Raw genomic sequence first — 19,260 nt, 5'->3', positions numbered from 1 at the left:
CAGGAATAGATCCTGAAGATCTGCTTGCACAAGGACATGGAGTTGTGTGCACAAGGACGTTCACGCGGAGTTCTTTGTAACAATCAAACCTGGACAGAACACCAGGTGGCACGTGCAGGAACAGGCTCAATGGGGAGGGTGAGGCGGCTCTGTGACACCCTGGGGTTCTGTGACACCCTGGGGTTCTGTGCACCTAACAAGGAACGCCCTGTCTGCTGGGCCCTGGGTGATCCTGGTGAGCAGCTGAGGCCCCTGTCCTCATGCAGGGTTCTGGGAGACACTGAGATCCATGTGTATAAATAGGGGTGCTTTTCAGTTCCAGAGAAGACGGGAACTGCCTGCCTTTGAGAAGGGATTAGGTCGGGGAAAGGACATTCAATTTCTCTCTCTCTCTCTTTTTTTTTTTTTTTGTCTTTTTTGTTTGTTTGTTTTTAATGAGACAGAGTGTTGCTCTGTCACCCAGGCTGGAGTGCAGTGGTGCAATCTTGGCTCACTGCAACCTCCGCCCCCTGGGTTCAAGTGATTATCCTGCCTCAGCCTCCCGAGTAGCTGGGATTACAGGCGCGTGCACCACCACACCCAGCTAATTTTTGTATTTTTAGTAGAGATGGGGTTTCACCATGTTGGCCAGGCTGGTCTCAAACTCCTGACCTTAGGTGATCTGTCCACCTCGGCCTCTCAAAGTGCTGGGATTACAGGTGTGAGCCACTGTGCCTGGCCAATTTTTCTCTTTAAACCCATTTACATTGTTTGAATTTTCTACCTGAGCAGGAATTTCTTTAATAATTAAAAAAAATCTTCCTTAACATTTAAGGGTCAGAGTCACCTATTACTGAACATGCCATTATTCCTGTAATCTGCATACCCCTTTGTTCATTCTGTGTTTGAGATGGATTTGAGGCGCAGGTGTGATTTTCGTAGAAAGTGGCATATAGGGCAGCAGAAAGGAAACCATTGTAAATCTCCCCAAAGGGTATGGCCTTCACATCGTACATGTGATGTGTGTATCTTCCCCTCCACCTCCTCAAGGAAGCTGAGGGACGCTGAGTGTAATGGGTGCCGTGAGCCTTGGAGACGGGTCCCATCCCAGGTCTTCACTCCCCGCAGAGGGACCGACTGCACCATCTGACTGCACAGAACGGGCCTCTCCTAAGATAATCTAACTGCATGTATTTCTTTTTAAATGAAGCAAACAAAAATGAATGAGGTTGATGGGGTTTTTTGGGAATGTTCTCATGCATCTTTGGTGCAGGCATTCACCAGGAGCCGCCGTGCCAAATGCCATCCTCTTTCCCCCAATGACGCCTGCCTGTGAATTTCGGGTGAAATAAGTAACTACATCTAAAGACCCTCATGTGCATGTCTTAAATGAAAATCTATATCTTACTGTGGATTCTAGTTTCAAAAACGGAAAACTGCTGTGGTCATCTATAGTTGGGGCTGAGGGAGGCTGGGCTCCCTAATGTAAGTTTAAGATGTTTCAACACTGTCCCCAAACCCTTGAATTTTGTTAGGTTGGTACGATAGTTTTCAGCCTTTTCTTTCTAAACACAGGTGACGGGAGAAGCTGGCACCTGCTGCCATCATAATCAGCCGTGCCAGTCGGCTCTCGGCGGCACCATCCCAGCCAGGGTCCCACAGACGCGGCCACTCACCTGCGGTGTGTGAGGAAGCTGCCGCTGACGTGGCCTGAGCCGTCGCACCCTGGGGTGGGGCAGGACATGCCTTCCGTCTTGACCGACTTCCAGGAGAACTGGGAGCCATTCAGGTACCCGTCTTTCTGCCTCTTGGCCGCCAAGGGGCACCCGGAGGCGCTGCGATGGGAGGCGTACTTCCCAGTGATGTGGCCCTGGCCATCGCACCCGGGGACCGGACACCTGTAGGCAGGCAGAGGTGACACACTTTATTGTCTGGCCACCGTCGCCTGGTGGCTTCTGTAACAAAGTCAGAATAACCCGGCATGAAGAAGAAAAGAACAACCATGCCCTCCTGGCTGGGCAAAAGGAAAAGAAAAAAGAGAAAGAAAGAAAAGTCACTAAAAGACACCACCTAGTGGAACACTGAACTATTTCACCTGCGCAGAAGGCCTGACCCATTGCAGATGGAAGGATTTTCTGGAACAAAGTGTATGTGCCTGGTGGGACTGATGGGTTCAGCACACAAAAGACCACGCAGGCACTTGCAGCTACACAAGCGTGTGTTTAAAAGACACCACTTTGGGACAGAACCATGGCTTTTCAGGTGGAAAAAATGCAAAGTCAATAAGATGTCGTGGCATTATTTTTAAAGAGGCTGTTTCGTGCTTTTCTCAAGAGCTAGAAGACATTTATTTGTCTGGCCGTGCCTTCTGGAGGCCTTAAAATGCCCTTCCAGCTAGAGAAGATCCTAAGCTGCAGAGATGTCTCATGAAGTCTCCTGGAATCGGGCTGACACAGGGACACGGGGCAGGTGTGTTCCTGGGAACTTGTGAATGGCAGGACCAAGACACACACCAGGGCAGCAGAGGCGCCTGAAGGAGGCAGGGCCTGGCCTAAGCGCTCCTCATGTGTCCTGAGCAGTGAGTTTGCCTGCATTGTTTTTATTAACAGAAAAGTTTGCATTCCTCAGAATTTGCATTACCTATTTATTTTGACAAATCTTAATTTATTTGAATAATTTATGCTTTAATTCATTTTTATTTTGTTTTAATTAAAACTTTTTTCTGGGGATGTGAAGTGAGGCTTACTGTGTGGGTTTTTGGGGCCCAGGCATGGCTGGCGTGGGATGGGGACAAACACCCCCTTGGGCAGCCCAGCGGTAGTCACAGGCTCCAAGCTCAGTGTCCACTGCGGCCCCAAGCCCTGCCTTAGAGCAAGGCAGGGTATAACTAAACTATTTTTATAAGCCAGAATACCAGTGAAACATCCGCTTGTGATGTTGTATTTAGTACCTTCAGGAGCATTCACCAATCTGCCATTCCCAAGAATTCAGCTGCTTTTCCCACCAAGAGAAGAGGGAAGGCTTTTTTGGGGGGATTTGGGTTACATGGAACCTCAGATTGACGGATATCAGCTTATTGCTGGACAGCCCATGTAACTTTTCAGCCAATCAGCAGATGTGCTTTGGTTTGGGTCTAAGTTATCTGACCTTGCATTTGTGGAAATCTCAAAGAATGGCCACTAAGACCCGCTGTCTCTTTTTCTTGTTGACATACACTTGCTTTGCTTGAATGCCTCATCCCCACATGGCAGCCCTGCTATGGTTCTCAGCCCCACTGGTGCTCATACCTGATGGGTTCTTGATCTTCTTTATCTTCTTTGCTCTGTGCTATCCTGATACCACTTTTCTTTGCTCTTGGGCAACCTGAAAGGCTAAATAAGAAACGCATTTCAGAAAGCACCCCACACAGTTGATTTCAGTAAGCTTTCTTTTTTTTTTTTTTTTTTTTTTGACAGAGTCTCACTCTGTCACCCAGGCTGAAGTGCAGTGGTGCGATCTCAGCTCACTGCAAGCTCCGCCTCCCGGGTTCACGCCATTCTCCTGCCTCAGCCTCCCAAGTAGCTGGGACTACAGGCGGCCACCACCACGCCTGGCTAATTTTTTTGTATTTAGTAGAGACGGGGTTTCACCGTGTTAGCCAGGATGGTCTCGATCTCCTGACCTCGTGATTTGCCCACCTCGGCCTCTTTTTTTTTTTTTTTTTTTTGAGACAGAGTCTCGCTCTGTCGCCCAGGCTGGAGTGCAGTGGCGTGATCTCAGCTCACTGCAAGCTCCACCTCCTGGGTTCACACCATTCTCCTGCCTCAGCCTCCCAAGTAGCTGGGACTATAGGCGCCCGCCACCACGCCTGGCAATTTTTTGTATTTTTTAGTAGAGACAGGGTTTCATCGTGTTAGCCAGGATGGTCTTGATCTCCTGACCTCATAATCCGCCCCAGTGAGCTTTCTTAACCGACGAGGCTGTGACTTGATTCTCTCCAAAACCTGTGCTTCTGGGCACAAAGTCAAAATTCAGGAGGAGAGTTCTTTCCCTGTGTCCTCTCCAAGGCTCTAGGCACCGTCAGTCCCCTTTCAAGAAAGTTGGGAGACTGGGGTGGGCTAGGATGCTGTGAACGGGAGAGAAACTGGTCCATGGGGAGGGGGCAGAAGCAGTCGGGAGTCACCAGGAAAGACGCTGGGGGAGGTTTTGTTGACAGAGAGCGCGCGAGCGAGCACACACGGACGCGTGCATGTCGGGGGTGAACATGACAGAAAAAAGCAGCCTCCCAGCCTCATTCTTGGGTACTCTGTCTCTCACAGCAGCTTCCCAAGCACTTCCGTCTCAGGTTCGTGTCTTGGGAGACAGTGATGGGCTAGTGACTTATTCCAGGCTTCGGGTTGTGCCTGCAGACGGGAGAGTGGGAGCTGGACACGCCTATTTTATTTAATTTTCAACCTCTTGGGTACAGAGGCTTTGGACATGTTTGTAAACGGAATTTTTTCAGCTGGAACAGAAACATACACACACATACACACCACATAAAATAATATATAAAACAAATGGGATTTTTGGAAAAGAATTGAAGAACCAGAAATTGGGCAATCTCCTGCCATGCCATTGGGTCTTGTGGAAATCGCGGGCCCGGCGATGGCACACGGGTGGGTCCAGGTGGGAGGCCACTCTTCTCCCTGGCTTTCCTGAGCTCGGGGATAGTTTTCTTGGTCAGTTCTGATTCTTGGAAACACGCAGATTCCCAGGAGGAAGTGCTCACTCCCCTAAAGGGAGGCTCCATCCTGCCTCCCAGGCCTTGGCCGTCCTCCTCCCTGTTCAGGTGGGGGCAGCACCTCAGCACAGGCGGGTGTGGGAAGGTTCGGGTTTCGTGTCTGGGCAGAAAGGAGGTTGTCGGGGCCCCACAGCGCCTTCACTCCCAGGCCCCTGCTGCCCCACCTCCTGGAGCCAGCGGGGAATCGCCCTGCTCCTTCCCCTGTCTCGCTCTTCACAGGAAGAGGAAAGAGGCAGCGAGGCGAGGGCACCTGAGCTCGCTGCCTGCTGGGGCCTTTCTTCTCCCCGCCCTCTTAAAGGAGGGAATCTGGAAAGAGGGACCCGCCTGTGCTTCCCCGACCTTTCCTTCCTCCCTTGGCCTCCTCCACCCCCGCCCCAGCCTCTGGCTCCTGACCTGCCTGCAGGTCGCTGGGGCTCTGAGGCCGGCGTGGGTTGACTTCACGTCCATCCCTGCACCCCACTGACCGCTGCACAACTGCTCGGATGCCCCAAAATCAGACTCATCGTCCACGTCACCAACCCAAAGCCCCAGGCCAGCAGACCGGGTGCGTCCTTGCTGAGTTTTGCTTCCCTCAGGTTCCGTTGATGTCACACCCAAGGCCTCTCCTCGTCTGTCGCGCTTCCGCTTCCGGGCGCTTCCGCTTCCGGGCGCTTCCGCTTCCGGGCGCTTCCGCTTCCGGGCGCTTCCGCTTCCGGGCGCTTCCGCTTCCGGGCGCTTCCGCTTCCGGGCGCGCGGTGCTAGTACCGGCCCCCGGGATGGGAACACCTCCAGGCCAGCGCTTTAGCATCATCCGAGGCTCTTCACTTCCTCAGGGGGACCCGAGTTCTTCCACGCGACTCGTAGGCCCCGCCATCCTCGCTGGGCTCTCCCTGCAACCCTTGCCGCCATCCTTCGGGCTGGCCGATGTCCCTGCCTTGTCTGTGGCTCGTTCCCAGCTGCGTGGCCTCTGCATCCTGCAAGAAGCCTGGGCCTGGCTGTCCTCACAGTGCGGCCGCTGCAGGCTCACACGGTTCTCTCCTCTACAGGCTCCTCTGAGAGGCGATGCCTGGGAGTGTAAACCATGTGAATGTTCATCTGCGGTTCCCCAATTCCTAGCCCGACGCCTTGCACAGAGCGGGTGATTCAATGCATGAATGAAGAAAAGAGGAACCAAGGGGGGAATTACGGTATCCTACCCAGGGAGAATTATGGAGTCCTACCCAGGGAGAGTTACTACGGTATCCTACCCAGGGAGAATTACTATGATGTCCTACCCAGGGAGAATTATGGTGTCCTTCCTAGGGAGAGTTACTACGGTATCCTACCCAGGGAGAACTACTATGATGTCCTACCCAGGGAGAATTATGGTGTCCTTCCTAGGGAGAGTTACGATATCCTACCCAGGGAGAATTAAACTGTCTTACCCAGGGAGAATTACGGAGTCCTACCCAGGGAGAGTTACTGTGGTATCCTACCCAGGGAGAATTACTATGGTGTCCTTCCTAGGGAGAATTACGGTATCCTACCCAGGGAGAATTAAAGTGTCTTACCCAGGGAGAATTACGGAGTCCTACCCAGGATCCCATCTCCCCAGATGTAGGATTGCTGTGGGGGAAGCCGAGCCCCTGACTCCACCACAGAGGCCGAGCTCCTGTAGGCCCTGCCCCCTGCCCTGTCCCTGAGTCACTCCCTGTGGACTTGGGAGCCAGGGACAGCTCTGGGCCACCATGGAGGCCTGGGCTGGGGGCAAAACTAAACCAAACAGAACAAATCTGCAACAAGATTTGGCTCCGACAATGCGGTGGCCTCCAGGAAGCCTTGGCCTTGGCACAGGGCTGCTCTAGACTCCTAGAATGCCTGCTCTGGGGCTCAGGAGCTCTCATCTGAAAGCCATGTCTGTTGGTAAGAGGCCCTGTGGTCTCTTCTGGGGCACTAGCCCAGGGCACCTGTGAGAAGCCTGTGCTTGGAGGGGCGTGGTCTTTACCTGCCCCCACTCACTTGGTGGGCAGCTCGGCACCTGTGCCCCACGGGGTCCTCTCTTCCACACGCCGTAGCCCAGGGCCTCTGTTCCATCCCTAGCAAAGCAGGACCTAGCTTCCCCTTCAGCACTGAACACCCCCAGGAGTCCAGGGCCCCCCGCAGCACCCTGTTCTCACTGTAGCATCTTAATGCATGGCTGGAACCTTTATACTGCTTACTTCTTGCTACTTTTCATGCTTGATGAAAACAAGGGAATGTTTCCCTACCCACCAACTAAGCACTAGAACTCTAGGAGCAATGGAATTAGAACTTGTTCAGTATTTAAAACTTCCCTTTTTGGCTTATAACATAGGATGGAAAGCCAGTACTTGCTATGGACCCCAGAGTGGAGATTCTCTACAGAATGACTATTTGTGAGAAGGATCTGAGCGGCCACTTCCAGGCGTTGCGCCAAGGGAGAGAAGGAAGAGGCGATGCTATGTATGGGCTGTGCAGACCTGGCCCGAGTGTCCGTGCTTTGGCTTCCTTATCTGTATTTTGGGGCAGAAATACCTGCATCATCGGCTGTGAAAACTGGAAGTGATAACATGATACATACAATGCTGGGCACAGAGAAGGAGCTCTGTGATTTTAGATCCTGACTTTCACCTTTATCTGCACTTGTGACCCCTTCTTTAGGGCCCAGATTTGAACCTAACAAAAAGTCGCTCCCCCTCGTCTTCTCCTTCCAAATTTTAGAAACATAGGAGTTCATTTGCAGGCCCTTCCCGAGCCCTGGAGGGAGGGGAGCAATCCCTCCTTTCCTGGGCATTGGAGCTACAGCTCCATGCTCTGCTCAGGGCTCACATCCACAGTTCATTTCTTAGGATTTGGATCCATCTTCCTGTTTTTTTTTTTTTTTTTTTTTTGAGACAGAGTCTCTCGCTCTGCTGCCCAGGCTGGAGTGCAGGGGCATGACCTTGGCTCACTGAAGCCTCCGCCTCCCAGGTTCAAACGATTCTCCTGCCTCGGCCTCCTGAGTAGCTGGGATTACAGACTTGCACTACTACACCTGGATAATTTTTGTATTTTTAGTAGAGACGACGTTTCATCATGTTAGCTGATCTCGAACTCCTGGCCTCAAGCGATCTGCCTGCCTCAGACTTCCACAGTGCTGGGATTACAGGCGTGAGCTACCACCGCACCCAGCCACCATCTTCCATTTTTAAAAGTGTCGTTTTCTTTTCGTGAATGAGTTGGAACAGCTCATCTGCTGGTGACTCTGGAAGCTGTTTTTCTCCTCTCACCTTCCTCCTTTGCTCACCTGAATATATCATAAGAATCCCAAAGTTAATGTGTTTAGACAGAATCTAAGGCCCACTCCTCCTGGTGGGCTTCTTTATACCGGATGATGATGTCCCCTGGCTGCTTGCTGCATCCCAGGCCCTCCCTCTTTAGCACCTGCCTTCTTCCCCAGGGGCCCCTCCCACTCCTGGCCCTGCTGGTCACGGCCCCATTGCTGCTCTCCTCACCTGCACCAGCTCTTCTCCCAGCTGCCACTGTCACCATCCAAGTGCGCTTTCGACACCTGCCGTCTCTCAGCAGCCCGCTGTCTAGGCTAAAAGCTAAGCCTGCACTTGGGTGAATACCCGTTTTCCAGCAAATAAAATTTTACCCCCTTATACTGAATTCAACGGGACTCCTAAAGCAAGTTCCGTTTGTAGCTGCTCCCATCGGCTTAGACCTGAAACTGTTGCCAAACTGAATTATTCACTGTCAAATGTGCATTGATGTTGGTGTTATAAGACGTTCTGTAATACTGGTCCTTTGCTCGGAATATCCTTCTCTGCATGACCTCCTAAAGACCCTCACCATCCCTCATGCAGTGGCTCAGCGTCGCCTCCTCTCTCCTGGGCTCCAACCCACCCTGCCTTGTCAGAATTCAGACATGACTTACTCATTATCTTTAGGCTTTGATAAGTACATACATATTTGAAAAGTATCTTTCAGGTCGGATTCCCACCCTAGTGCCATCCCGACCTGGAGGCCTCAAGGCCACTGCCCTGAGGTGCGCCCTCCTGGAACCCATCTCAGTTTCCCTTAAATGTGCAGGAATGCGTGAGAGTGCGCCAGGCTGGTTAGCTTTTATGTCTTTCCTCATAATTACCTGTACCTCGAGGCTAGGAACGCCTTAGTTATCACTGTTCCTTAGCCTCGGAGACAGACTACGTACTCAAATAGGTATTTACTAATTTACTAGGTTTCTGGAATTCCACGTTGGCATTTGGGATTATGTTTAAATGATTAATAATTTCCTAGACAGAAACTGTTTTCGACAATTCACAGGGACTTGTCATATGTCCACATCTTTATCTGGAACTTTGTAAACGATGGAAACGCTGTAAGGGAGAGCCCTGTGTTCTCTGGGGGAGGGAAAGGCTGGGGGTGAGCACACGGACAGAGCACACGGACAGCTCCAGCGAGAAAGGGCCAATAACAGGTGAGTGCAGGATTATGAGAAATGAAGGATTTGGGATCCCAGGAGACATGTGGTCAAGGGCAGTGTACCTCGTGGCCTCCAGGCCAAAGTGGTGCTAGGGTGGGTGTCTGGCCTGGAGCCCAGGGGCAGAGCACAGACCTCACTGACCCTCTGGCGAAACAGCTCTATGCCCCGCATGAGAATGGATCCTGTGACCCTCCGGACCCTCTGACTAAACAGCTTTGCACCCTATGTGAGGGCAGATACTGACAGGGTTGGACAAGCACCACCTTACAAGGTTCCCAAGGCCCCCTGGTGAGGAGCCGCCTCTCCGGATTTTGGCAGTGGGACCTGAGACTCTCCAAGGCAGACTTGCTCCTGGCTCTTCTGCATGACGTCAAGCCTGTTTCTTCACTGTCTTCTTCAGGACCTGGTGATGTCTCCATTTCACAGCAGGTAAGGCCTTTGGGATCCCTGTTGAAAGTCCCCACAGCACACTGGAGTGGCATAGGTAGACACTGTCCGGCCGTTTGACTGCCATGCTGGAGGCTTCGATTTTGCGCATTATTGTAAAAGAGCAGAGTGGAAGTGCTCCAGGTGAGCACAGGCGCTGACAAGACGGGCAGCTGAGCATCTCCGTGCCCGCGCATCTTCATTTGCAGTCAGGATACCAATAATCTCATAGGATGGTGAGATTATAGATGTAAAATACTCACTGTAATTTCTGGTACATAGCAGGTGCCCAGTGAATGTTCTTTTGTGATTAGAGGCCATTTGGGAATCGTAGAGGCCACAGGGTGTTCTAGTGGGAGTCGGATTCCTGGAGCATCATCATTTGTGGAAAATGTGGACTTGACTTCTGCATTGGAACAACTCCAGGGCCCTTGGAGCTCTTGCTGCTTGCCTGATCCTATGAAAAACGCTTGTGGGACGGCTGGGCAGAGAGAATGAGGAGCACCCCTGGGCAGGCCTGTCTGGCGGGACCTGGAGACTACAGGTGAAGGAGAAGGCCTGGGGGTCGGAGAAAAGAGCAAAGGGAGACTACAGGTGAAGGAGTGGGCCTGGGGGGTCGGAAAAAAGAGCAAAGGGGTCTGGAAAACAGGATTTTGAGGACACACTTAAGAAACAGTCTGTTAGTTTGAAAACGAGTATAAAGAGGAGCCCCATGGATGACTGTGAATGACACGGAAGCCTTTGTAGGCATTTGGTCAACAGGGCCTCTGTTCACTGAGGACGGAGAGTCGACAAAGCAGCGGATAGAGGATTGTTTGATAGAACATCACAGCCAATAAACATTTGTTGAAATGGACTTAGGGATGTTTCAGATGCTATGTGGAGGCCAGGAAACACCACCGCTAAGAGGCAGGTACAACCCCACCTTCTCTAGGCGGTTTAGGCACACCTACTTCCTCCAGGGCCATCCTAGGCCCATGGGGCTGCCAGGAGGTGGGACTCGGAGTCAGACGACATGGGCTCCAGTTGCAGCTCTGCTACTGAATCTCCTGGCCCCTCAGTTTCCTCAAATTCAAAAGTTAATGAAATCGCTAATTCTCAGCGCATCCGTGGAGATGGTGGAGGACAGCTCCTCACCCAATTTCCCAGAATGGGCCCAGGAGAAGGCTGGGGCTTGGCCTCAGTTTTCTCTCAGATGGGAGCTGGGAATGCTCTGCAACTGCAGACAGAATTGGAGTGTGTGCCTTTGTCCTGGGAGCAGGAGGGAGAATTCTACAGACACCACGGAAGCGCGAGGCATTTGTCCTGGGAGCAGGAGGGAGAATTCCAGGCACCACGGAAGCGCGAGGCATTTGTCCTGGGAGCAGGATGGAGAATTCCAGGCACCACGGAAGCGCGAGGCGTTTGTCCCGGGAGCAGGAGGGAGAATTCCAGACACCACAGGTGCGCGAGGCGGATCTGTGCTCTGAACACGTTCAGGATCATTGTTTGGTGGCTTCCCCTCTCACAACAGCCCACAGTACAGGAGGAGGATGCCTTGAACCCACACAACTACCTTGAATTGTAGCATAATTGAGGGAAAAAGGCCAGTGAATCATCGTCTAAGTGACGTTTGCCTATAGGTAACATTATCTTCCTGTTCCTGGGAAACAGACAATAGAAGATTAACATGAAAAGAAGTTCCTCCTACTTGCATTTCTGGCCACCAAGAGCCAACAGACCTTTAAGAGTTTCCTTGCTTGCTTGTTGGCTTCTGTCTGTCTGCAGCAGCTCATTTACACAGAACTGCACTTGTTTTGCTGGGGCCTCCATCTTCCTTTAGCAGGGGCTTTATGTAAGGACTGTCACGTGGAGGCAACACTTCTGCTGAGCAACGTGCCCAGCCCCGCTTAGATGTCTATACTAGGGAAGTTGTTACTAGAACAAGTAACGTCACAAGGTGCTCCACCTTCAGTATGCTAAAATCCCGAGAGGGCTCTGTCTAGGTCTCAGATTTGTCAAACACAAATCACACTTACTTTCCAACTCCATTGACTTAACCCTGGGATCATTTACTCCAGGCATAGATGGTAGCTTAAATTTGAGCTTAGATTTTAATTATGGGTTTGTGCTATATTAATACTTAACAGTCTAAGATATATGTAAAATGAATAAAATGTTTAAACCACATGAGGACTAAATTTACATGATGCCAACTCCCACCAAAAAAAAAAAATCAGAAAAACAGACATTTGGATACAAAGTGACCAGGAAGTGTTCACCTTACGGGGTGCTGACATTACGCCATGCCGGAAGCTCTGGCCACGTGAGAGGACCAAGACATCGCTTTTCTAAGGTGAAATAAACACCAGCATGGAATGTTCTTGTCTTTGTATATTTAATTGGAGTTTTACAATTTTTCTTTTAATCTAAACCAGTGATTTAATTCTGGCAATCTTGTTGGATGGCGCGACTCACTCTTGTTCTACCAAATGTGGTGGCTGTTTCTGTGCTGCCTGGTGAAGCCACATCAATGTCATAAGCCGTCTGCTGCCCCGGGTCTGTGGCAGTGGTCCCCCCAGGGGACACTCAGCAGTGACTGCAGGCATCTTTGGTTGTCACGAAGGGGTGGATGCTCCTGGCATCTGGTGGGTGAGGCCCAGGGATGCTGCACAGGTCCCACGGTGCGGAGGACGGCCCCCACGGCAAACAGCCATCTGCCCCCACTTGCCAGCACTGCAGAGGCTGAGGAATCTGGGTGAAGAGTGTGCAACGTTGGCACGGAGTCTGGAGAATCCTCCCACAAGTTGCATGCTTCGTTTTTCTTTGGTGGCATTCACAATGTGCGCTTTTCATAGACACGTGCTGTTTAAACATAGCTCTCAAATGGCTGGGATGTGAGCACAGGAGCGAGTTACCTTCAGTGAGATTTTAATGACAAAACAATCATCCTGTGAGTTCTGTTTCTAATCCAAAACACCAGCCAGTCAGGTGAGGGTCCCCCACTCTGACTGTTGGGATCTGGTCACTCAGGGACAGACAGCAGGTTTCACTCAGCTACTCTGTACAGACAACCGTGCTCTAGGGGCGGGGTGGGGAGGAGGGGCCATTATCCACTGCTGACAGTGTCTTTAACTCTCCTAGCTTCCTTTATCTCCCTCTCTCCTTCCCTTCCCTGGCTCCCTTCCCTCCTGCCCCTCCCTCCTTCCCTTTCCTTCCCCTTCCCCTTCCCTTCCCCTCCCCCTCCCCCTTCCTTCCTTCCTTCCTTCCTTCCTTCCTTCCTTCCTTCCTTCCTTCCTTCCTTCCCTGTCTTTTCTCTCTTTCTTTTTTATTGCAAGCAGTATGTTAAAAGCAGGAGGCCTCATCTGCGTCTGGACTGCGTACTTTATAAGCTAAAATTTAGAGAGCTGAAAGGGAGCAGATACCTTACAACTTCGTTTAGTTATTTGATAGATGCAGCACTGTTTCCCATACAGGGAGACTTCACTTTAAATCGGTCTTATTTCAGAAACATTCTTGTCTTTACCTCAGCATTGGCTGTTGGTACATCTAAACATGACTTCAACATTCACGGCATGTAGTGGATTCGCCTTTGTGTGGACGATATGTTCACAAAGGTTTTCTTCTTGACCAAAACTTTAGTTGAGCTCCTCTGGGTCCTTTACTAGAATGCACCCGACCTTGGCTTCCCTCTCTGTGCTTGTAGGATCCAGTTTGAGCAAGAATCCTGCTAACTCAGTTTAAGAACAATTCCCCACCATCAGTGTCGGAGCATTCGGATATCCTACCACCCTGGCCGGCCATCAGCAATGACAGCAATGATCCCATCAAGTCCATCTGGCCAGAAATCCCTTCTCCTTGGTGCTTCCCGTGGGGAATTTTCCATCCACTGACCCCAACCTGCTCCTTGGTTGTAAATCCCCCACTTGTCCTCATTAGGGTTTGAGTTGAGTCCAGTCTCCCCGACTACAGGAGCTCATTGCATGGCCCCTGGACCTCTTGCCCTGCCCACCCCACTTGAATAGTCTGATGTACCATCTTTAACAAGTGGTAAATTTTTTCTCGAATAGTACCACAATTTCTTTCCATTCTCGGCTAAATAGTGCCTGTCCTAAATTCCATGTTAATCCAGTAGTTACTGAATGTCAAGTGGTATAGAATTTTTGTTATCTCACATGACGAAATCTCTATATTATATTTTAGACAGTACCTTCTTTTTGGGAGAGACAGTGCCTAGACTTTGTAACATTAAGTGCTTCTTAATGTTACATTCTGCTTAGAATAACTGTACAGCTTTGTGGTCCAATCTTAATATTTAAGAGACCAACTCTCAGTGGCATTAGAATGTGTGTCTCTTGATGGCTTTTCTCAGGGATCTTATAGTAGATACTGTTCTTTTGCCTTTACTCTTCCAATTTAGAAAGAAGTGCAGCTGGATAGGTGGAATGTTTCTCAGTGGGGCCACTTGCACTGCATGTGAGATGTCCTGAGAGGAGCCAGTGGCCCTGGAAAAGGAAGGTTTGCTTTCTAAGAGAAGCTCCAATGAGGACGTCACTGCTTTATGGCGCTAAGAGTCTCTAGATCCTTAAATTTGCCCATGGTGTCAAACTTCGCAAGGCTTGGAGCCTGACGTGAGTGATATTCCTGCCATTTCAGTGAGAAAGAGCATTTTGGAGAGAAAAGTAGCATCTCTACATACCTCCGATGAGAAGCATAATTGCCGGTGATATGTCCAGAACCGTCACAGCCAGGCGTGGGGCACCTAAAATAAAAAATGCAAATTGTGTTAAAATGGAAAGAAATAAAGTTCCCTGAACAATTAACTTTTTTTTAATCCAAAAAGCAAACTAACTCTATTGCTTCACTTCCTACTTGAAAGAGGCTGAGTGGAGCCGGAAGCTCCCTCATGGAGCTGGAAGTCACCATGGCCACACACACACCTTCCAGAGCACCGGGAGCTTCGTGGCTGCTCAGCTCCCCACAGTCTCTGGAGCAGATGCCGTGCTTTTGGTCCCTAGGCTGCTCATTCTAGAACCTGTATTCCCTCCTAACAGCCCACCTTTCCTCCCCTCATTCTTAAAGCTCAGCAGAGCCAGCAACCACAGGGCTTGTTACTGCACCAGCCCACATGGGAAGCAAGGCTCACACATGAACAGACATGCCCTGGGGTCTGAGAGAATGGTTTTAGTCTGAACTCAGACCCCAGCACTGCAAAGGCACCCCTTCCACAGACTGGCCAGGGCTGCGGCCAGCCTGGGTGGTCCCAGGGAGCAGTGAGGGTATTGACCCGCATCTGGACCATGGGAATGCAGGCCGACCGTCTTTCCAATGACCACTGTGCACTCAGGCAGGTTTGATAGACCTTAAAATAGTTGTTACTCTTGAGCGACATGAAGAACATAAATCAGTTCAGATCCACCAGGTCAGTCAGTGGAGAGGCTCTGAACAGTTCATGGGGACATACACTCATCTGCTAAAGCCTACCGAGGCAACCCCATCCCGTTTCTTAATTAAGGTCTTGCCATTTCTCTAATCAGAGACTTTTTTTAAGAAAAAGAGCTTTATAATTATATTGCCCTCCGTATAACTTCTTAACTATGCTGTCTCAAGAATAATGAGATCAACTTAACTATGCTGTCTCAAGAATAATGAGATCACACCGCAAACACATTTTCACTTTGAGCTATTTCAGTTGCATTTGCACCCACCATGAATGTAAAAATTAAGAAAAAATTCCCTTTATTTCCATTACATTTGTAATTCTCCAAAAATGACAAGGAGAAAGCAACTTAGTGAGCAATATTACACCTAGTAGGAAGCATCAAAGCATACTCCATGCCCCTTCCCACCTCAGTGAGTACCCGAATTCTTGTCAAGATCAAGAATCACAATTTAAAAATATTTTAATACATGTCTACTGCTCCTAGAGATTTCAATTTGCTTTCCACTCAGAAAGTCACTATGGATAGGGTACTGGGGGCTGAGACCAGGACGGCAAAGTGCTTGCTTACAGGTGGGTTTTCTCAAGATCAGAGGAGAATGGCAGGGATTAGAGTGGGAACACATGAAATTGGCCGAATTTTAAGTGTATGAATGTCACATTTTGATACTTGGATGTGTAAATGGTTTTCAGTACTCTCATTTAGTCCTAAGAAAGGGAACAGAACTCTAGATCTCAGGGTATAGAAGTGGATGTTTTCCACATCATATTAGAGGAAAAGTCTAATTTATGACCTGCTCCTGGGGAGAATGAGAGGGTCACTGAGTGCAGAAGCAGTAAAGGGTTCTTCTGTGTGCTCCCATCACTGCTCTTCAGCCTAAGGGGAACTGGGGATTTTAAAAGAGGAGTTTGGGGCAGAACAGTGATGAGGTATTTCAAACAGTGTCTGCATATCATGAGCAACAACTCCAAATCCAATTGTTAGACCTGATTTTTGTTCAAGTAACAGCTGTTCACATATACTTAAAGTTTGATCGTAAGACTATTCAGTCAGTTGCTAAGTAATTATTGTCTAAAAAATAAATTAAATGACTGAACTTAACTAGCTGGTTTTTCAAATGACACCTTATGTGGGTAAACTCCAAACCCATATGCTTACATAGGAAGACATTTGAAAGCAACAAAAATCATTCTATCCAAGAGAAGCTAATCGTGGTGCATGTATCTGTATTAAAAATGTATCAAGAAACAAATTTTTCCTACCAGCCACCAATACATACTTGGTATTACTTTTTGCTTAAGAAAAGAAAAAGATTCTTAAACTTTCTAATTCAAGTACATAGTGCACGTTTATTTAAAATTTATTCATTTTAATATGGCTAAACATTTTTGAGATGTTCTTTTTTGTTGGGGCAGAAGGAAGTTGACTCTTCTGCTCAAATTTAAAGTGAGATATTATAGCCAAATAATTCAGTGAAAATCATATTTTTACTACCTATAAAAGTTTTTGTGGTAGTTTTTATGTGTTTAAATGTCATTTATGAAAGTATAATCCATTGTTTGATAAGAAAATAGGTGCTTTAACCAGCACCTGTGGCAACTTAATGTCCTGTCAAATACTTTTATTGCTTGGTTTATGTGTCCTTCTTGTTATAGGAGAATATGCCTTTTAAAAAAGCTTATTAATAGCACTTTCCCAATTTATATCTTAAAAATCCAAAGAACACTGGATTAATAAAATTTGGGAGGGTAGAATAAAATAATTGATGACTCTTGCTGCATTTCTCGGGTGGGATGGGGCTGTTGGAGAACCTGAACTACTTTGAAAACATTAGGTCTCAGTATAAATACAACTCACAACTGCTAACTTGGAGGGTGGCGGGGGGACACTGTGGGTTTTGTTTTGTTTATTGATTAGTCTTTAAAGTAGGGCTTTTTTTGAGATTACTGGGCCATCATTAAATGTGATTATGTAAAGAGATTAATGATACATATGGAGGGCTCTACCCAAGTCCGCTAAATAAGCACTACTCAAGTGCAGACTGCAAGCTCAAATGTATCTGTGTTATGAGATTAATGGAAAATAGCAAGTGTGCTGCTGAAGTCTACACCAATGGGGTTAGATGAGTGCTATGCCCTTAATTTTAAAATCAAATTAGGTTTCAGTAAAAAAAGTTTTTAAAATGTCCTTTTTCATCATGAAAACAAAACTATATTGATTTAGCTCATTTTTAGAGCTTTCACTGTACTGAGGAAGAAAAAAATCATTGGAAGGAGGCTTTTCTCTCTTAAAAGGATTGTTCTCATTTCCAGGGTTTCGAGTTGGGCGGGTGGGGCGTTCATCCCAGGCGTGCCACTTGCTAGCCGCGTGAATGAATGTGGGGAAGCTGTTTGGCCTGAGAAGGCTCACAGTCCTCCTGGGCCTGACGTCGTCTCCTTCTCTTGAGACGCCTCTCCACCTGCCTGCATAGGTTCCTGTGAACGCCACAGTTCAGGCTGCCCTCAACGTCCTCACTAGCGCCCAGAGCAGAGACATGCTGGAAACACTGGCTGTGTCTCCCTGAGATAACCAGCCCCCGGTTTTCGGGGGTGGTAATTCAGCTTTTCCGTCTTTAGGTGGTGCTTCTAGACCACATAAGGCAGCCCAGAATGGCTTTTCAAGGGTTCCTCCTTCCAACCGCTCTTGGTATCCATTTTTATGTTACTGTTCAAGAATTTAAGGCTCTTTAAAAACTCATAGATTTACATACAAATTTCCTAGCTTTAAGAAATCTCAACATTAAAAAAATACAATGTTCTGAAGTCGATGGATGGGGAAGTGATTGTTCATCTAACAAAAGGGATCTTCGCCTCTCAAACGGAGTCAGCTCCAGGATCCTCGACAATGGGCGTGGCGTGAAATCGATTTACAAACATGCGATTTGTATCTGCCCATCTAGGAGCATGCCTTTTCCACGAAGGAAGCCCAGGTGGGACAATCAGCGTCCCCCGTGGATAGAATCAGATGGCAGCCTGTGCTGCACAGCTTGGGTTTGGAAATGGCAGAAGAGATTGACTGGGTTTCCATGGAAACGGCCTCTCAGCTCCCTTTCAGGGAGGCTGCGGCTCTCAGCGCTGCAGCACTCAGGCTGCTGGGGAGCAGAGTGGGGTTGGAAAGAGCACCACTCACCTAGCGCCCCGCCTGCTTTCCTGACAGTTACCACGAACAATAACAGCAAGGCTATTTTAAGTTCCTGTAGATGGTTAAGGTGTAAACTTGCATTAAATAAAACGCTTGGTTATATATACATATGTATATATTTTCTTTTCTATTCCAAAGATACTATTGGTAAAAACAACTGGAGAAAGAAGATGATGAACAAATAATCTTGAAACCCACACGAGCTGCCCCACGGATATTTTCAAGACAAAAATAGTCCTGATCTTGCTTCATCTCTGGTCATGGGTTTGCCTGAGATTAAGAATTTAAGAGAAAAAAAAATTAAAAAAAGGAAGAAGAATTGAAGAGAAAATAACTTTTGGTTGTACATATTAAGAGAAAATAACTTTTGGTTGTACATATTACTATCTGGTTGAAAAAATGTGTCTTGTATAGACATTTACGAGTGGTGATGGAAAAATCATAATAAAATATTTTAAGCAGTATTTACATTACAGCCAACGTGCAGAATTCAGGCAAATTCTAAAAAAATAAAACAAAACAAAACAAAAACACCCAAGCAACAACAAGAAAACAAAAAGTAAAAGACAGGGACACTCAGAAGCATTTGGAACTCTGACTTTAAGGCAAGAGCCCTTGTCAGGTAGAAACAGCTGTTCCTGTTGCTTTTGCAGATCTGAGGCATCTGAGGAACCCTTGGACTTGACCCCTTGTCCCCTTTGTGCTCCTGGCCTTGTCTTTACTATTCGCCACCAAAGAAACAATCTCTGTGAGCCTGTGTAAGAAGCGGCATTGACCACACGTCCATGGAGGTCATAAGATGTGTCCGCTAACATAAAAGAAGAGCTCGAAATCTAGGCATTAAAATACATCATCATAAAAAAATCATATTGTTTTCCATTGGTGCACATCACGCAGCTGGGACGCTCACCAACTGGCTTTTCAGATGCCCTCTGATGTGTCCTTCCCAGGACATAAACCCATTGCTGTGCTGATTCCCTCCCATTTACAAAACCATAACCTGAAGCAGGGTGGTGTATATGAAACAGCTGTGTCTACCGACTGAGGCT

General features: G+C 48.3%; 1 protein-coding gene across 12 annotated transcripts in view; it reads right to left on the bottom strand.

Moving 5' to 3' along the window:
• Window positions 1-19,260, bottom strand: part of MYT1L (myelin transcription factor 1 like) — a 559,436-nt gene that overhangs the window by 49,547 nt on the left and 490,629 nt on the right. For all 12 annotated transcript variants that reach the window (XM_009441909.5, XM_024354177.3, XM_009441910.5 and 9 more), the window contains 3 exons: window positions 14,290-14,352; window positions 3,267-3,350; window positions 1,656-1,877 (listed from right to left, as the gene is read on the bottom strand). In XM_009441909.5, the coding sequence (XP_009440184.1) occupies window positions 1,656-1,877; window positions 3,267-3,350; window positions 14,290-14,352 (369 nt within the window). The remainder of the gene's footprint in view (window positions 1-1,655; window positions 1,878-3,266; window positions 3,351-14,289; window positions 14,353-19,260) is intronic.

The sequence above is a fragment of the Pan troglodytes genome, chromosome 12 (assembly GCF_028858775.2).
Source record: "Pan troglodytes isolate AG18354 chromosome 12, NHGRI_mPanTro3-v2.0_pri, whole genome shotgun sequence".
NCBI lineage: Eukaryota > Metazoa > Chordata > Mammalia > Primates > Hominidae > Pan > Pan troglodytes.
Note: the sequence above shows the minus strand (reverse complement) of the source record. Positions and strands in the feature narration are given on the sequence as shown.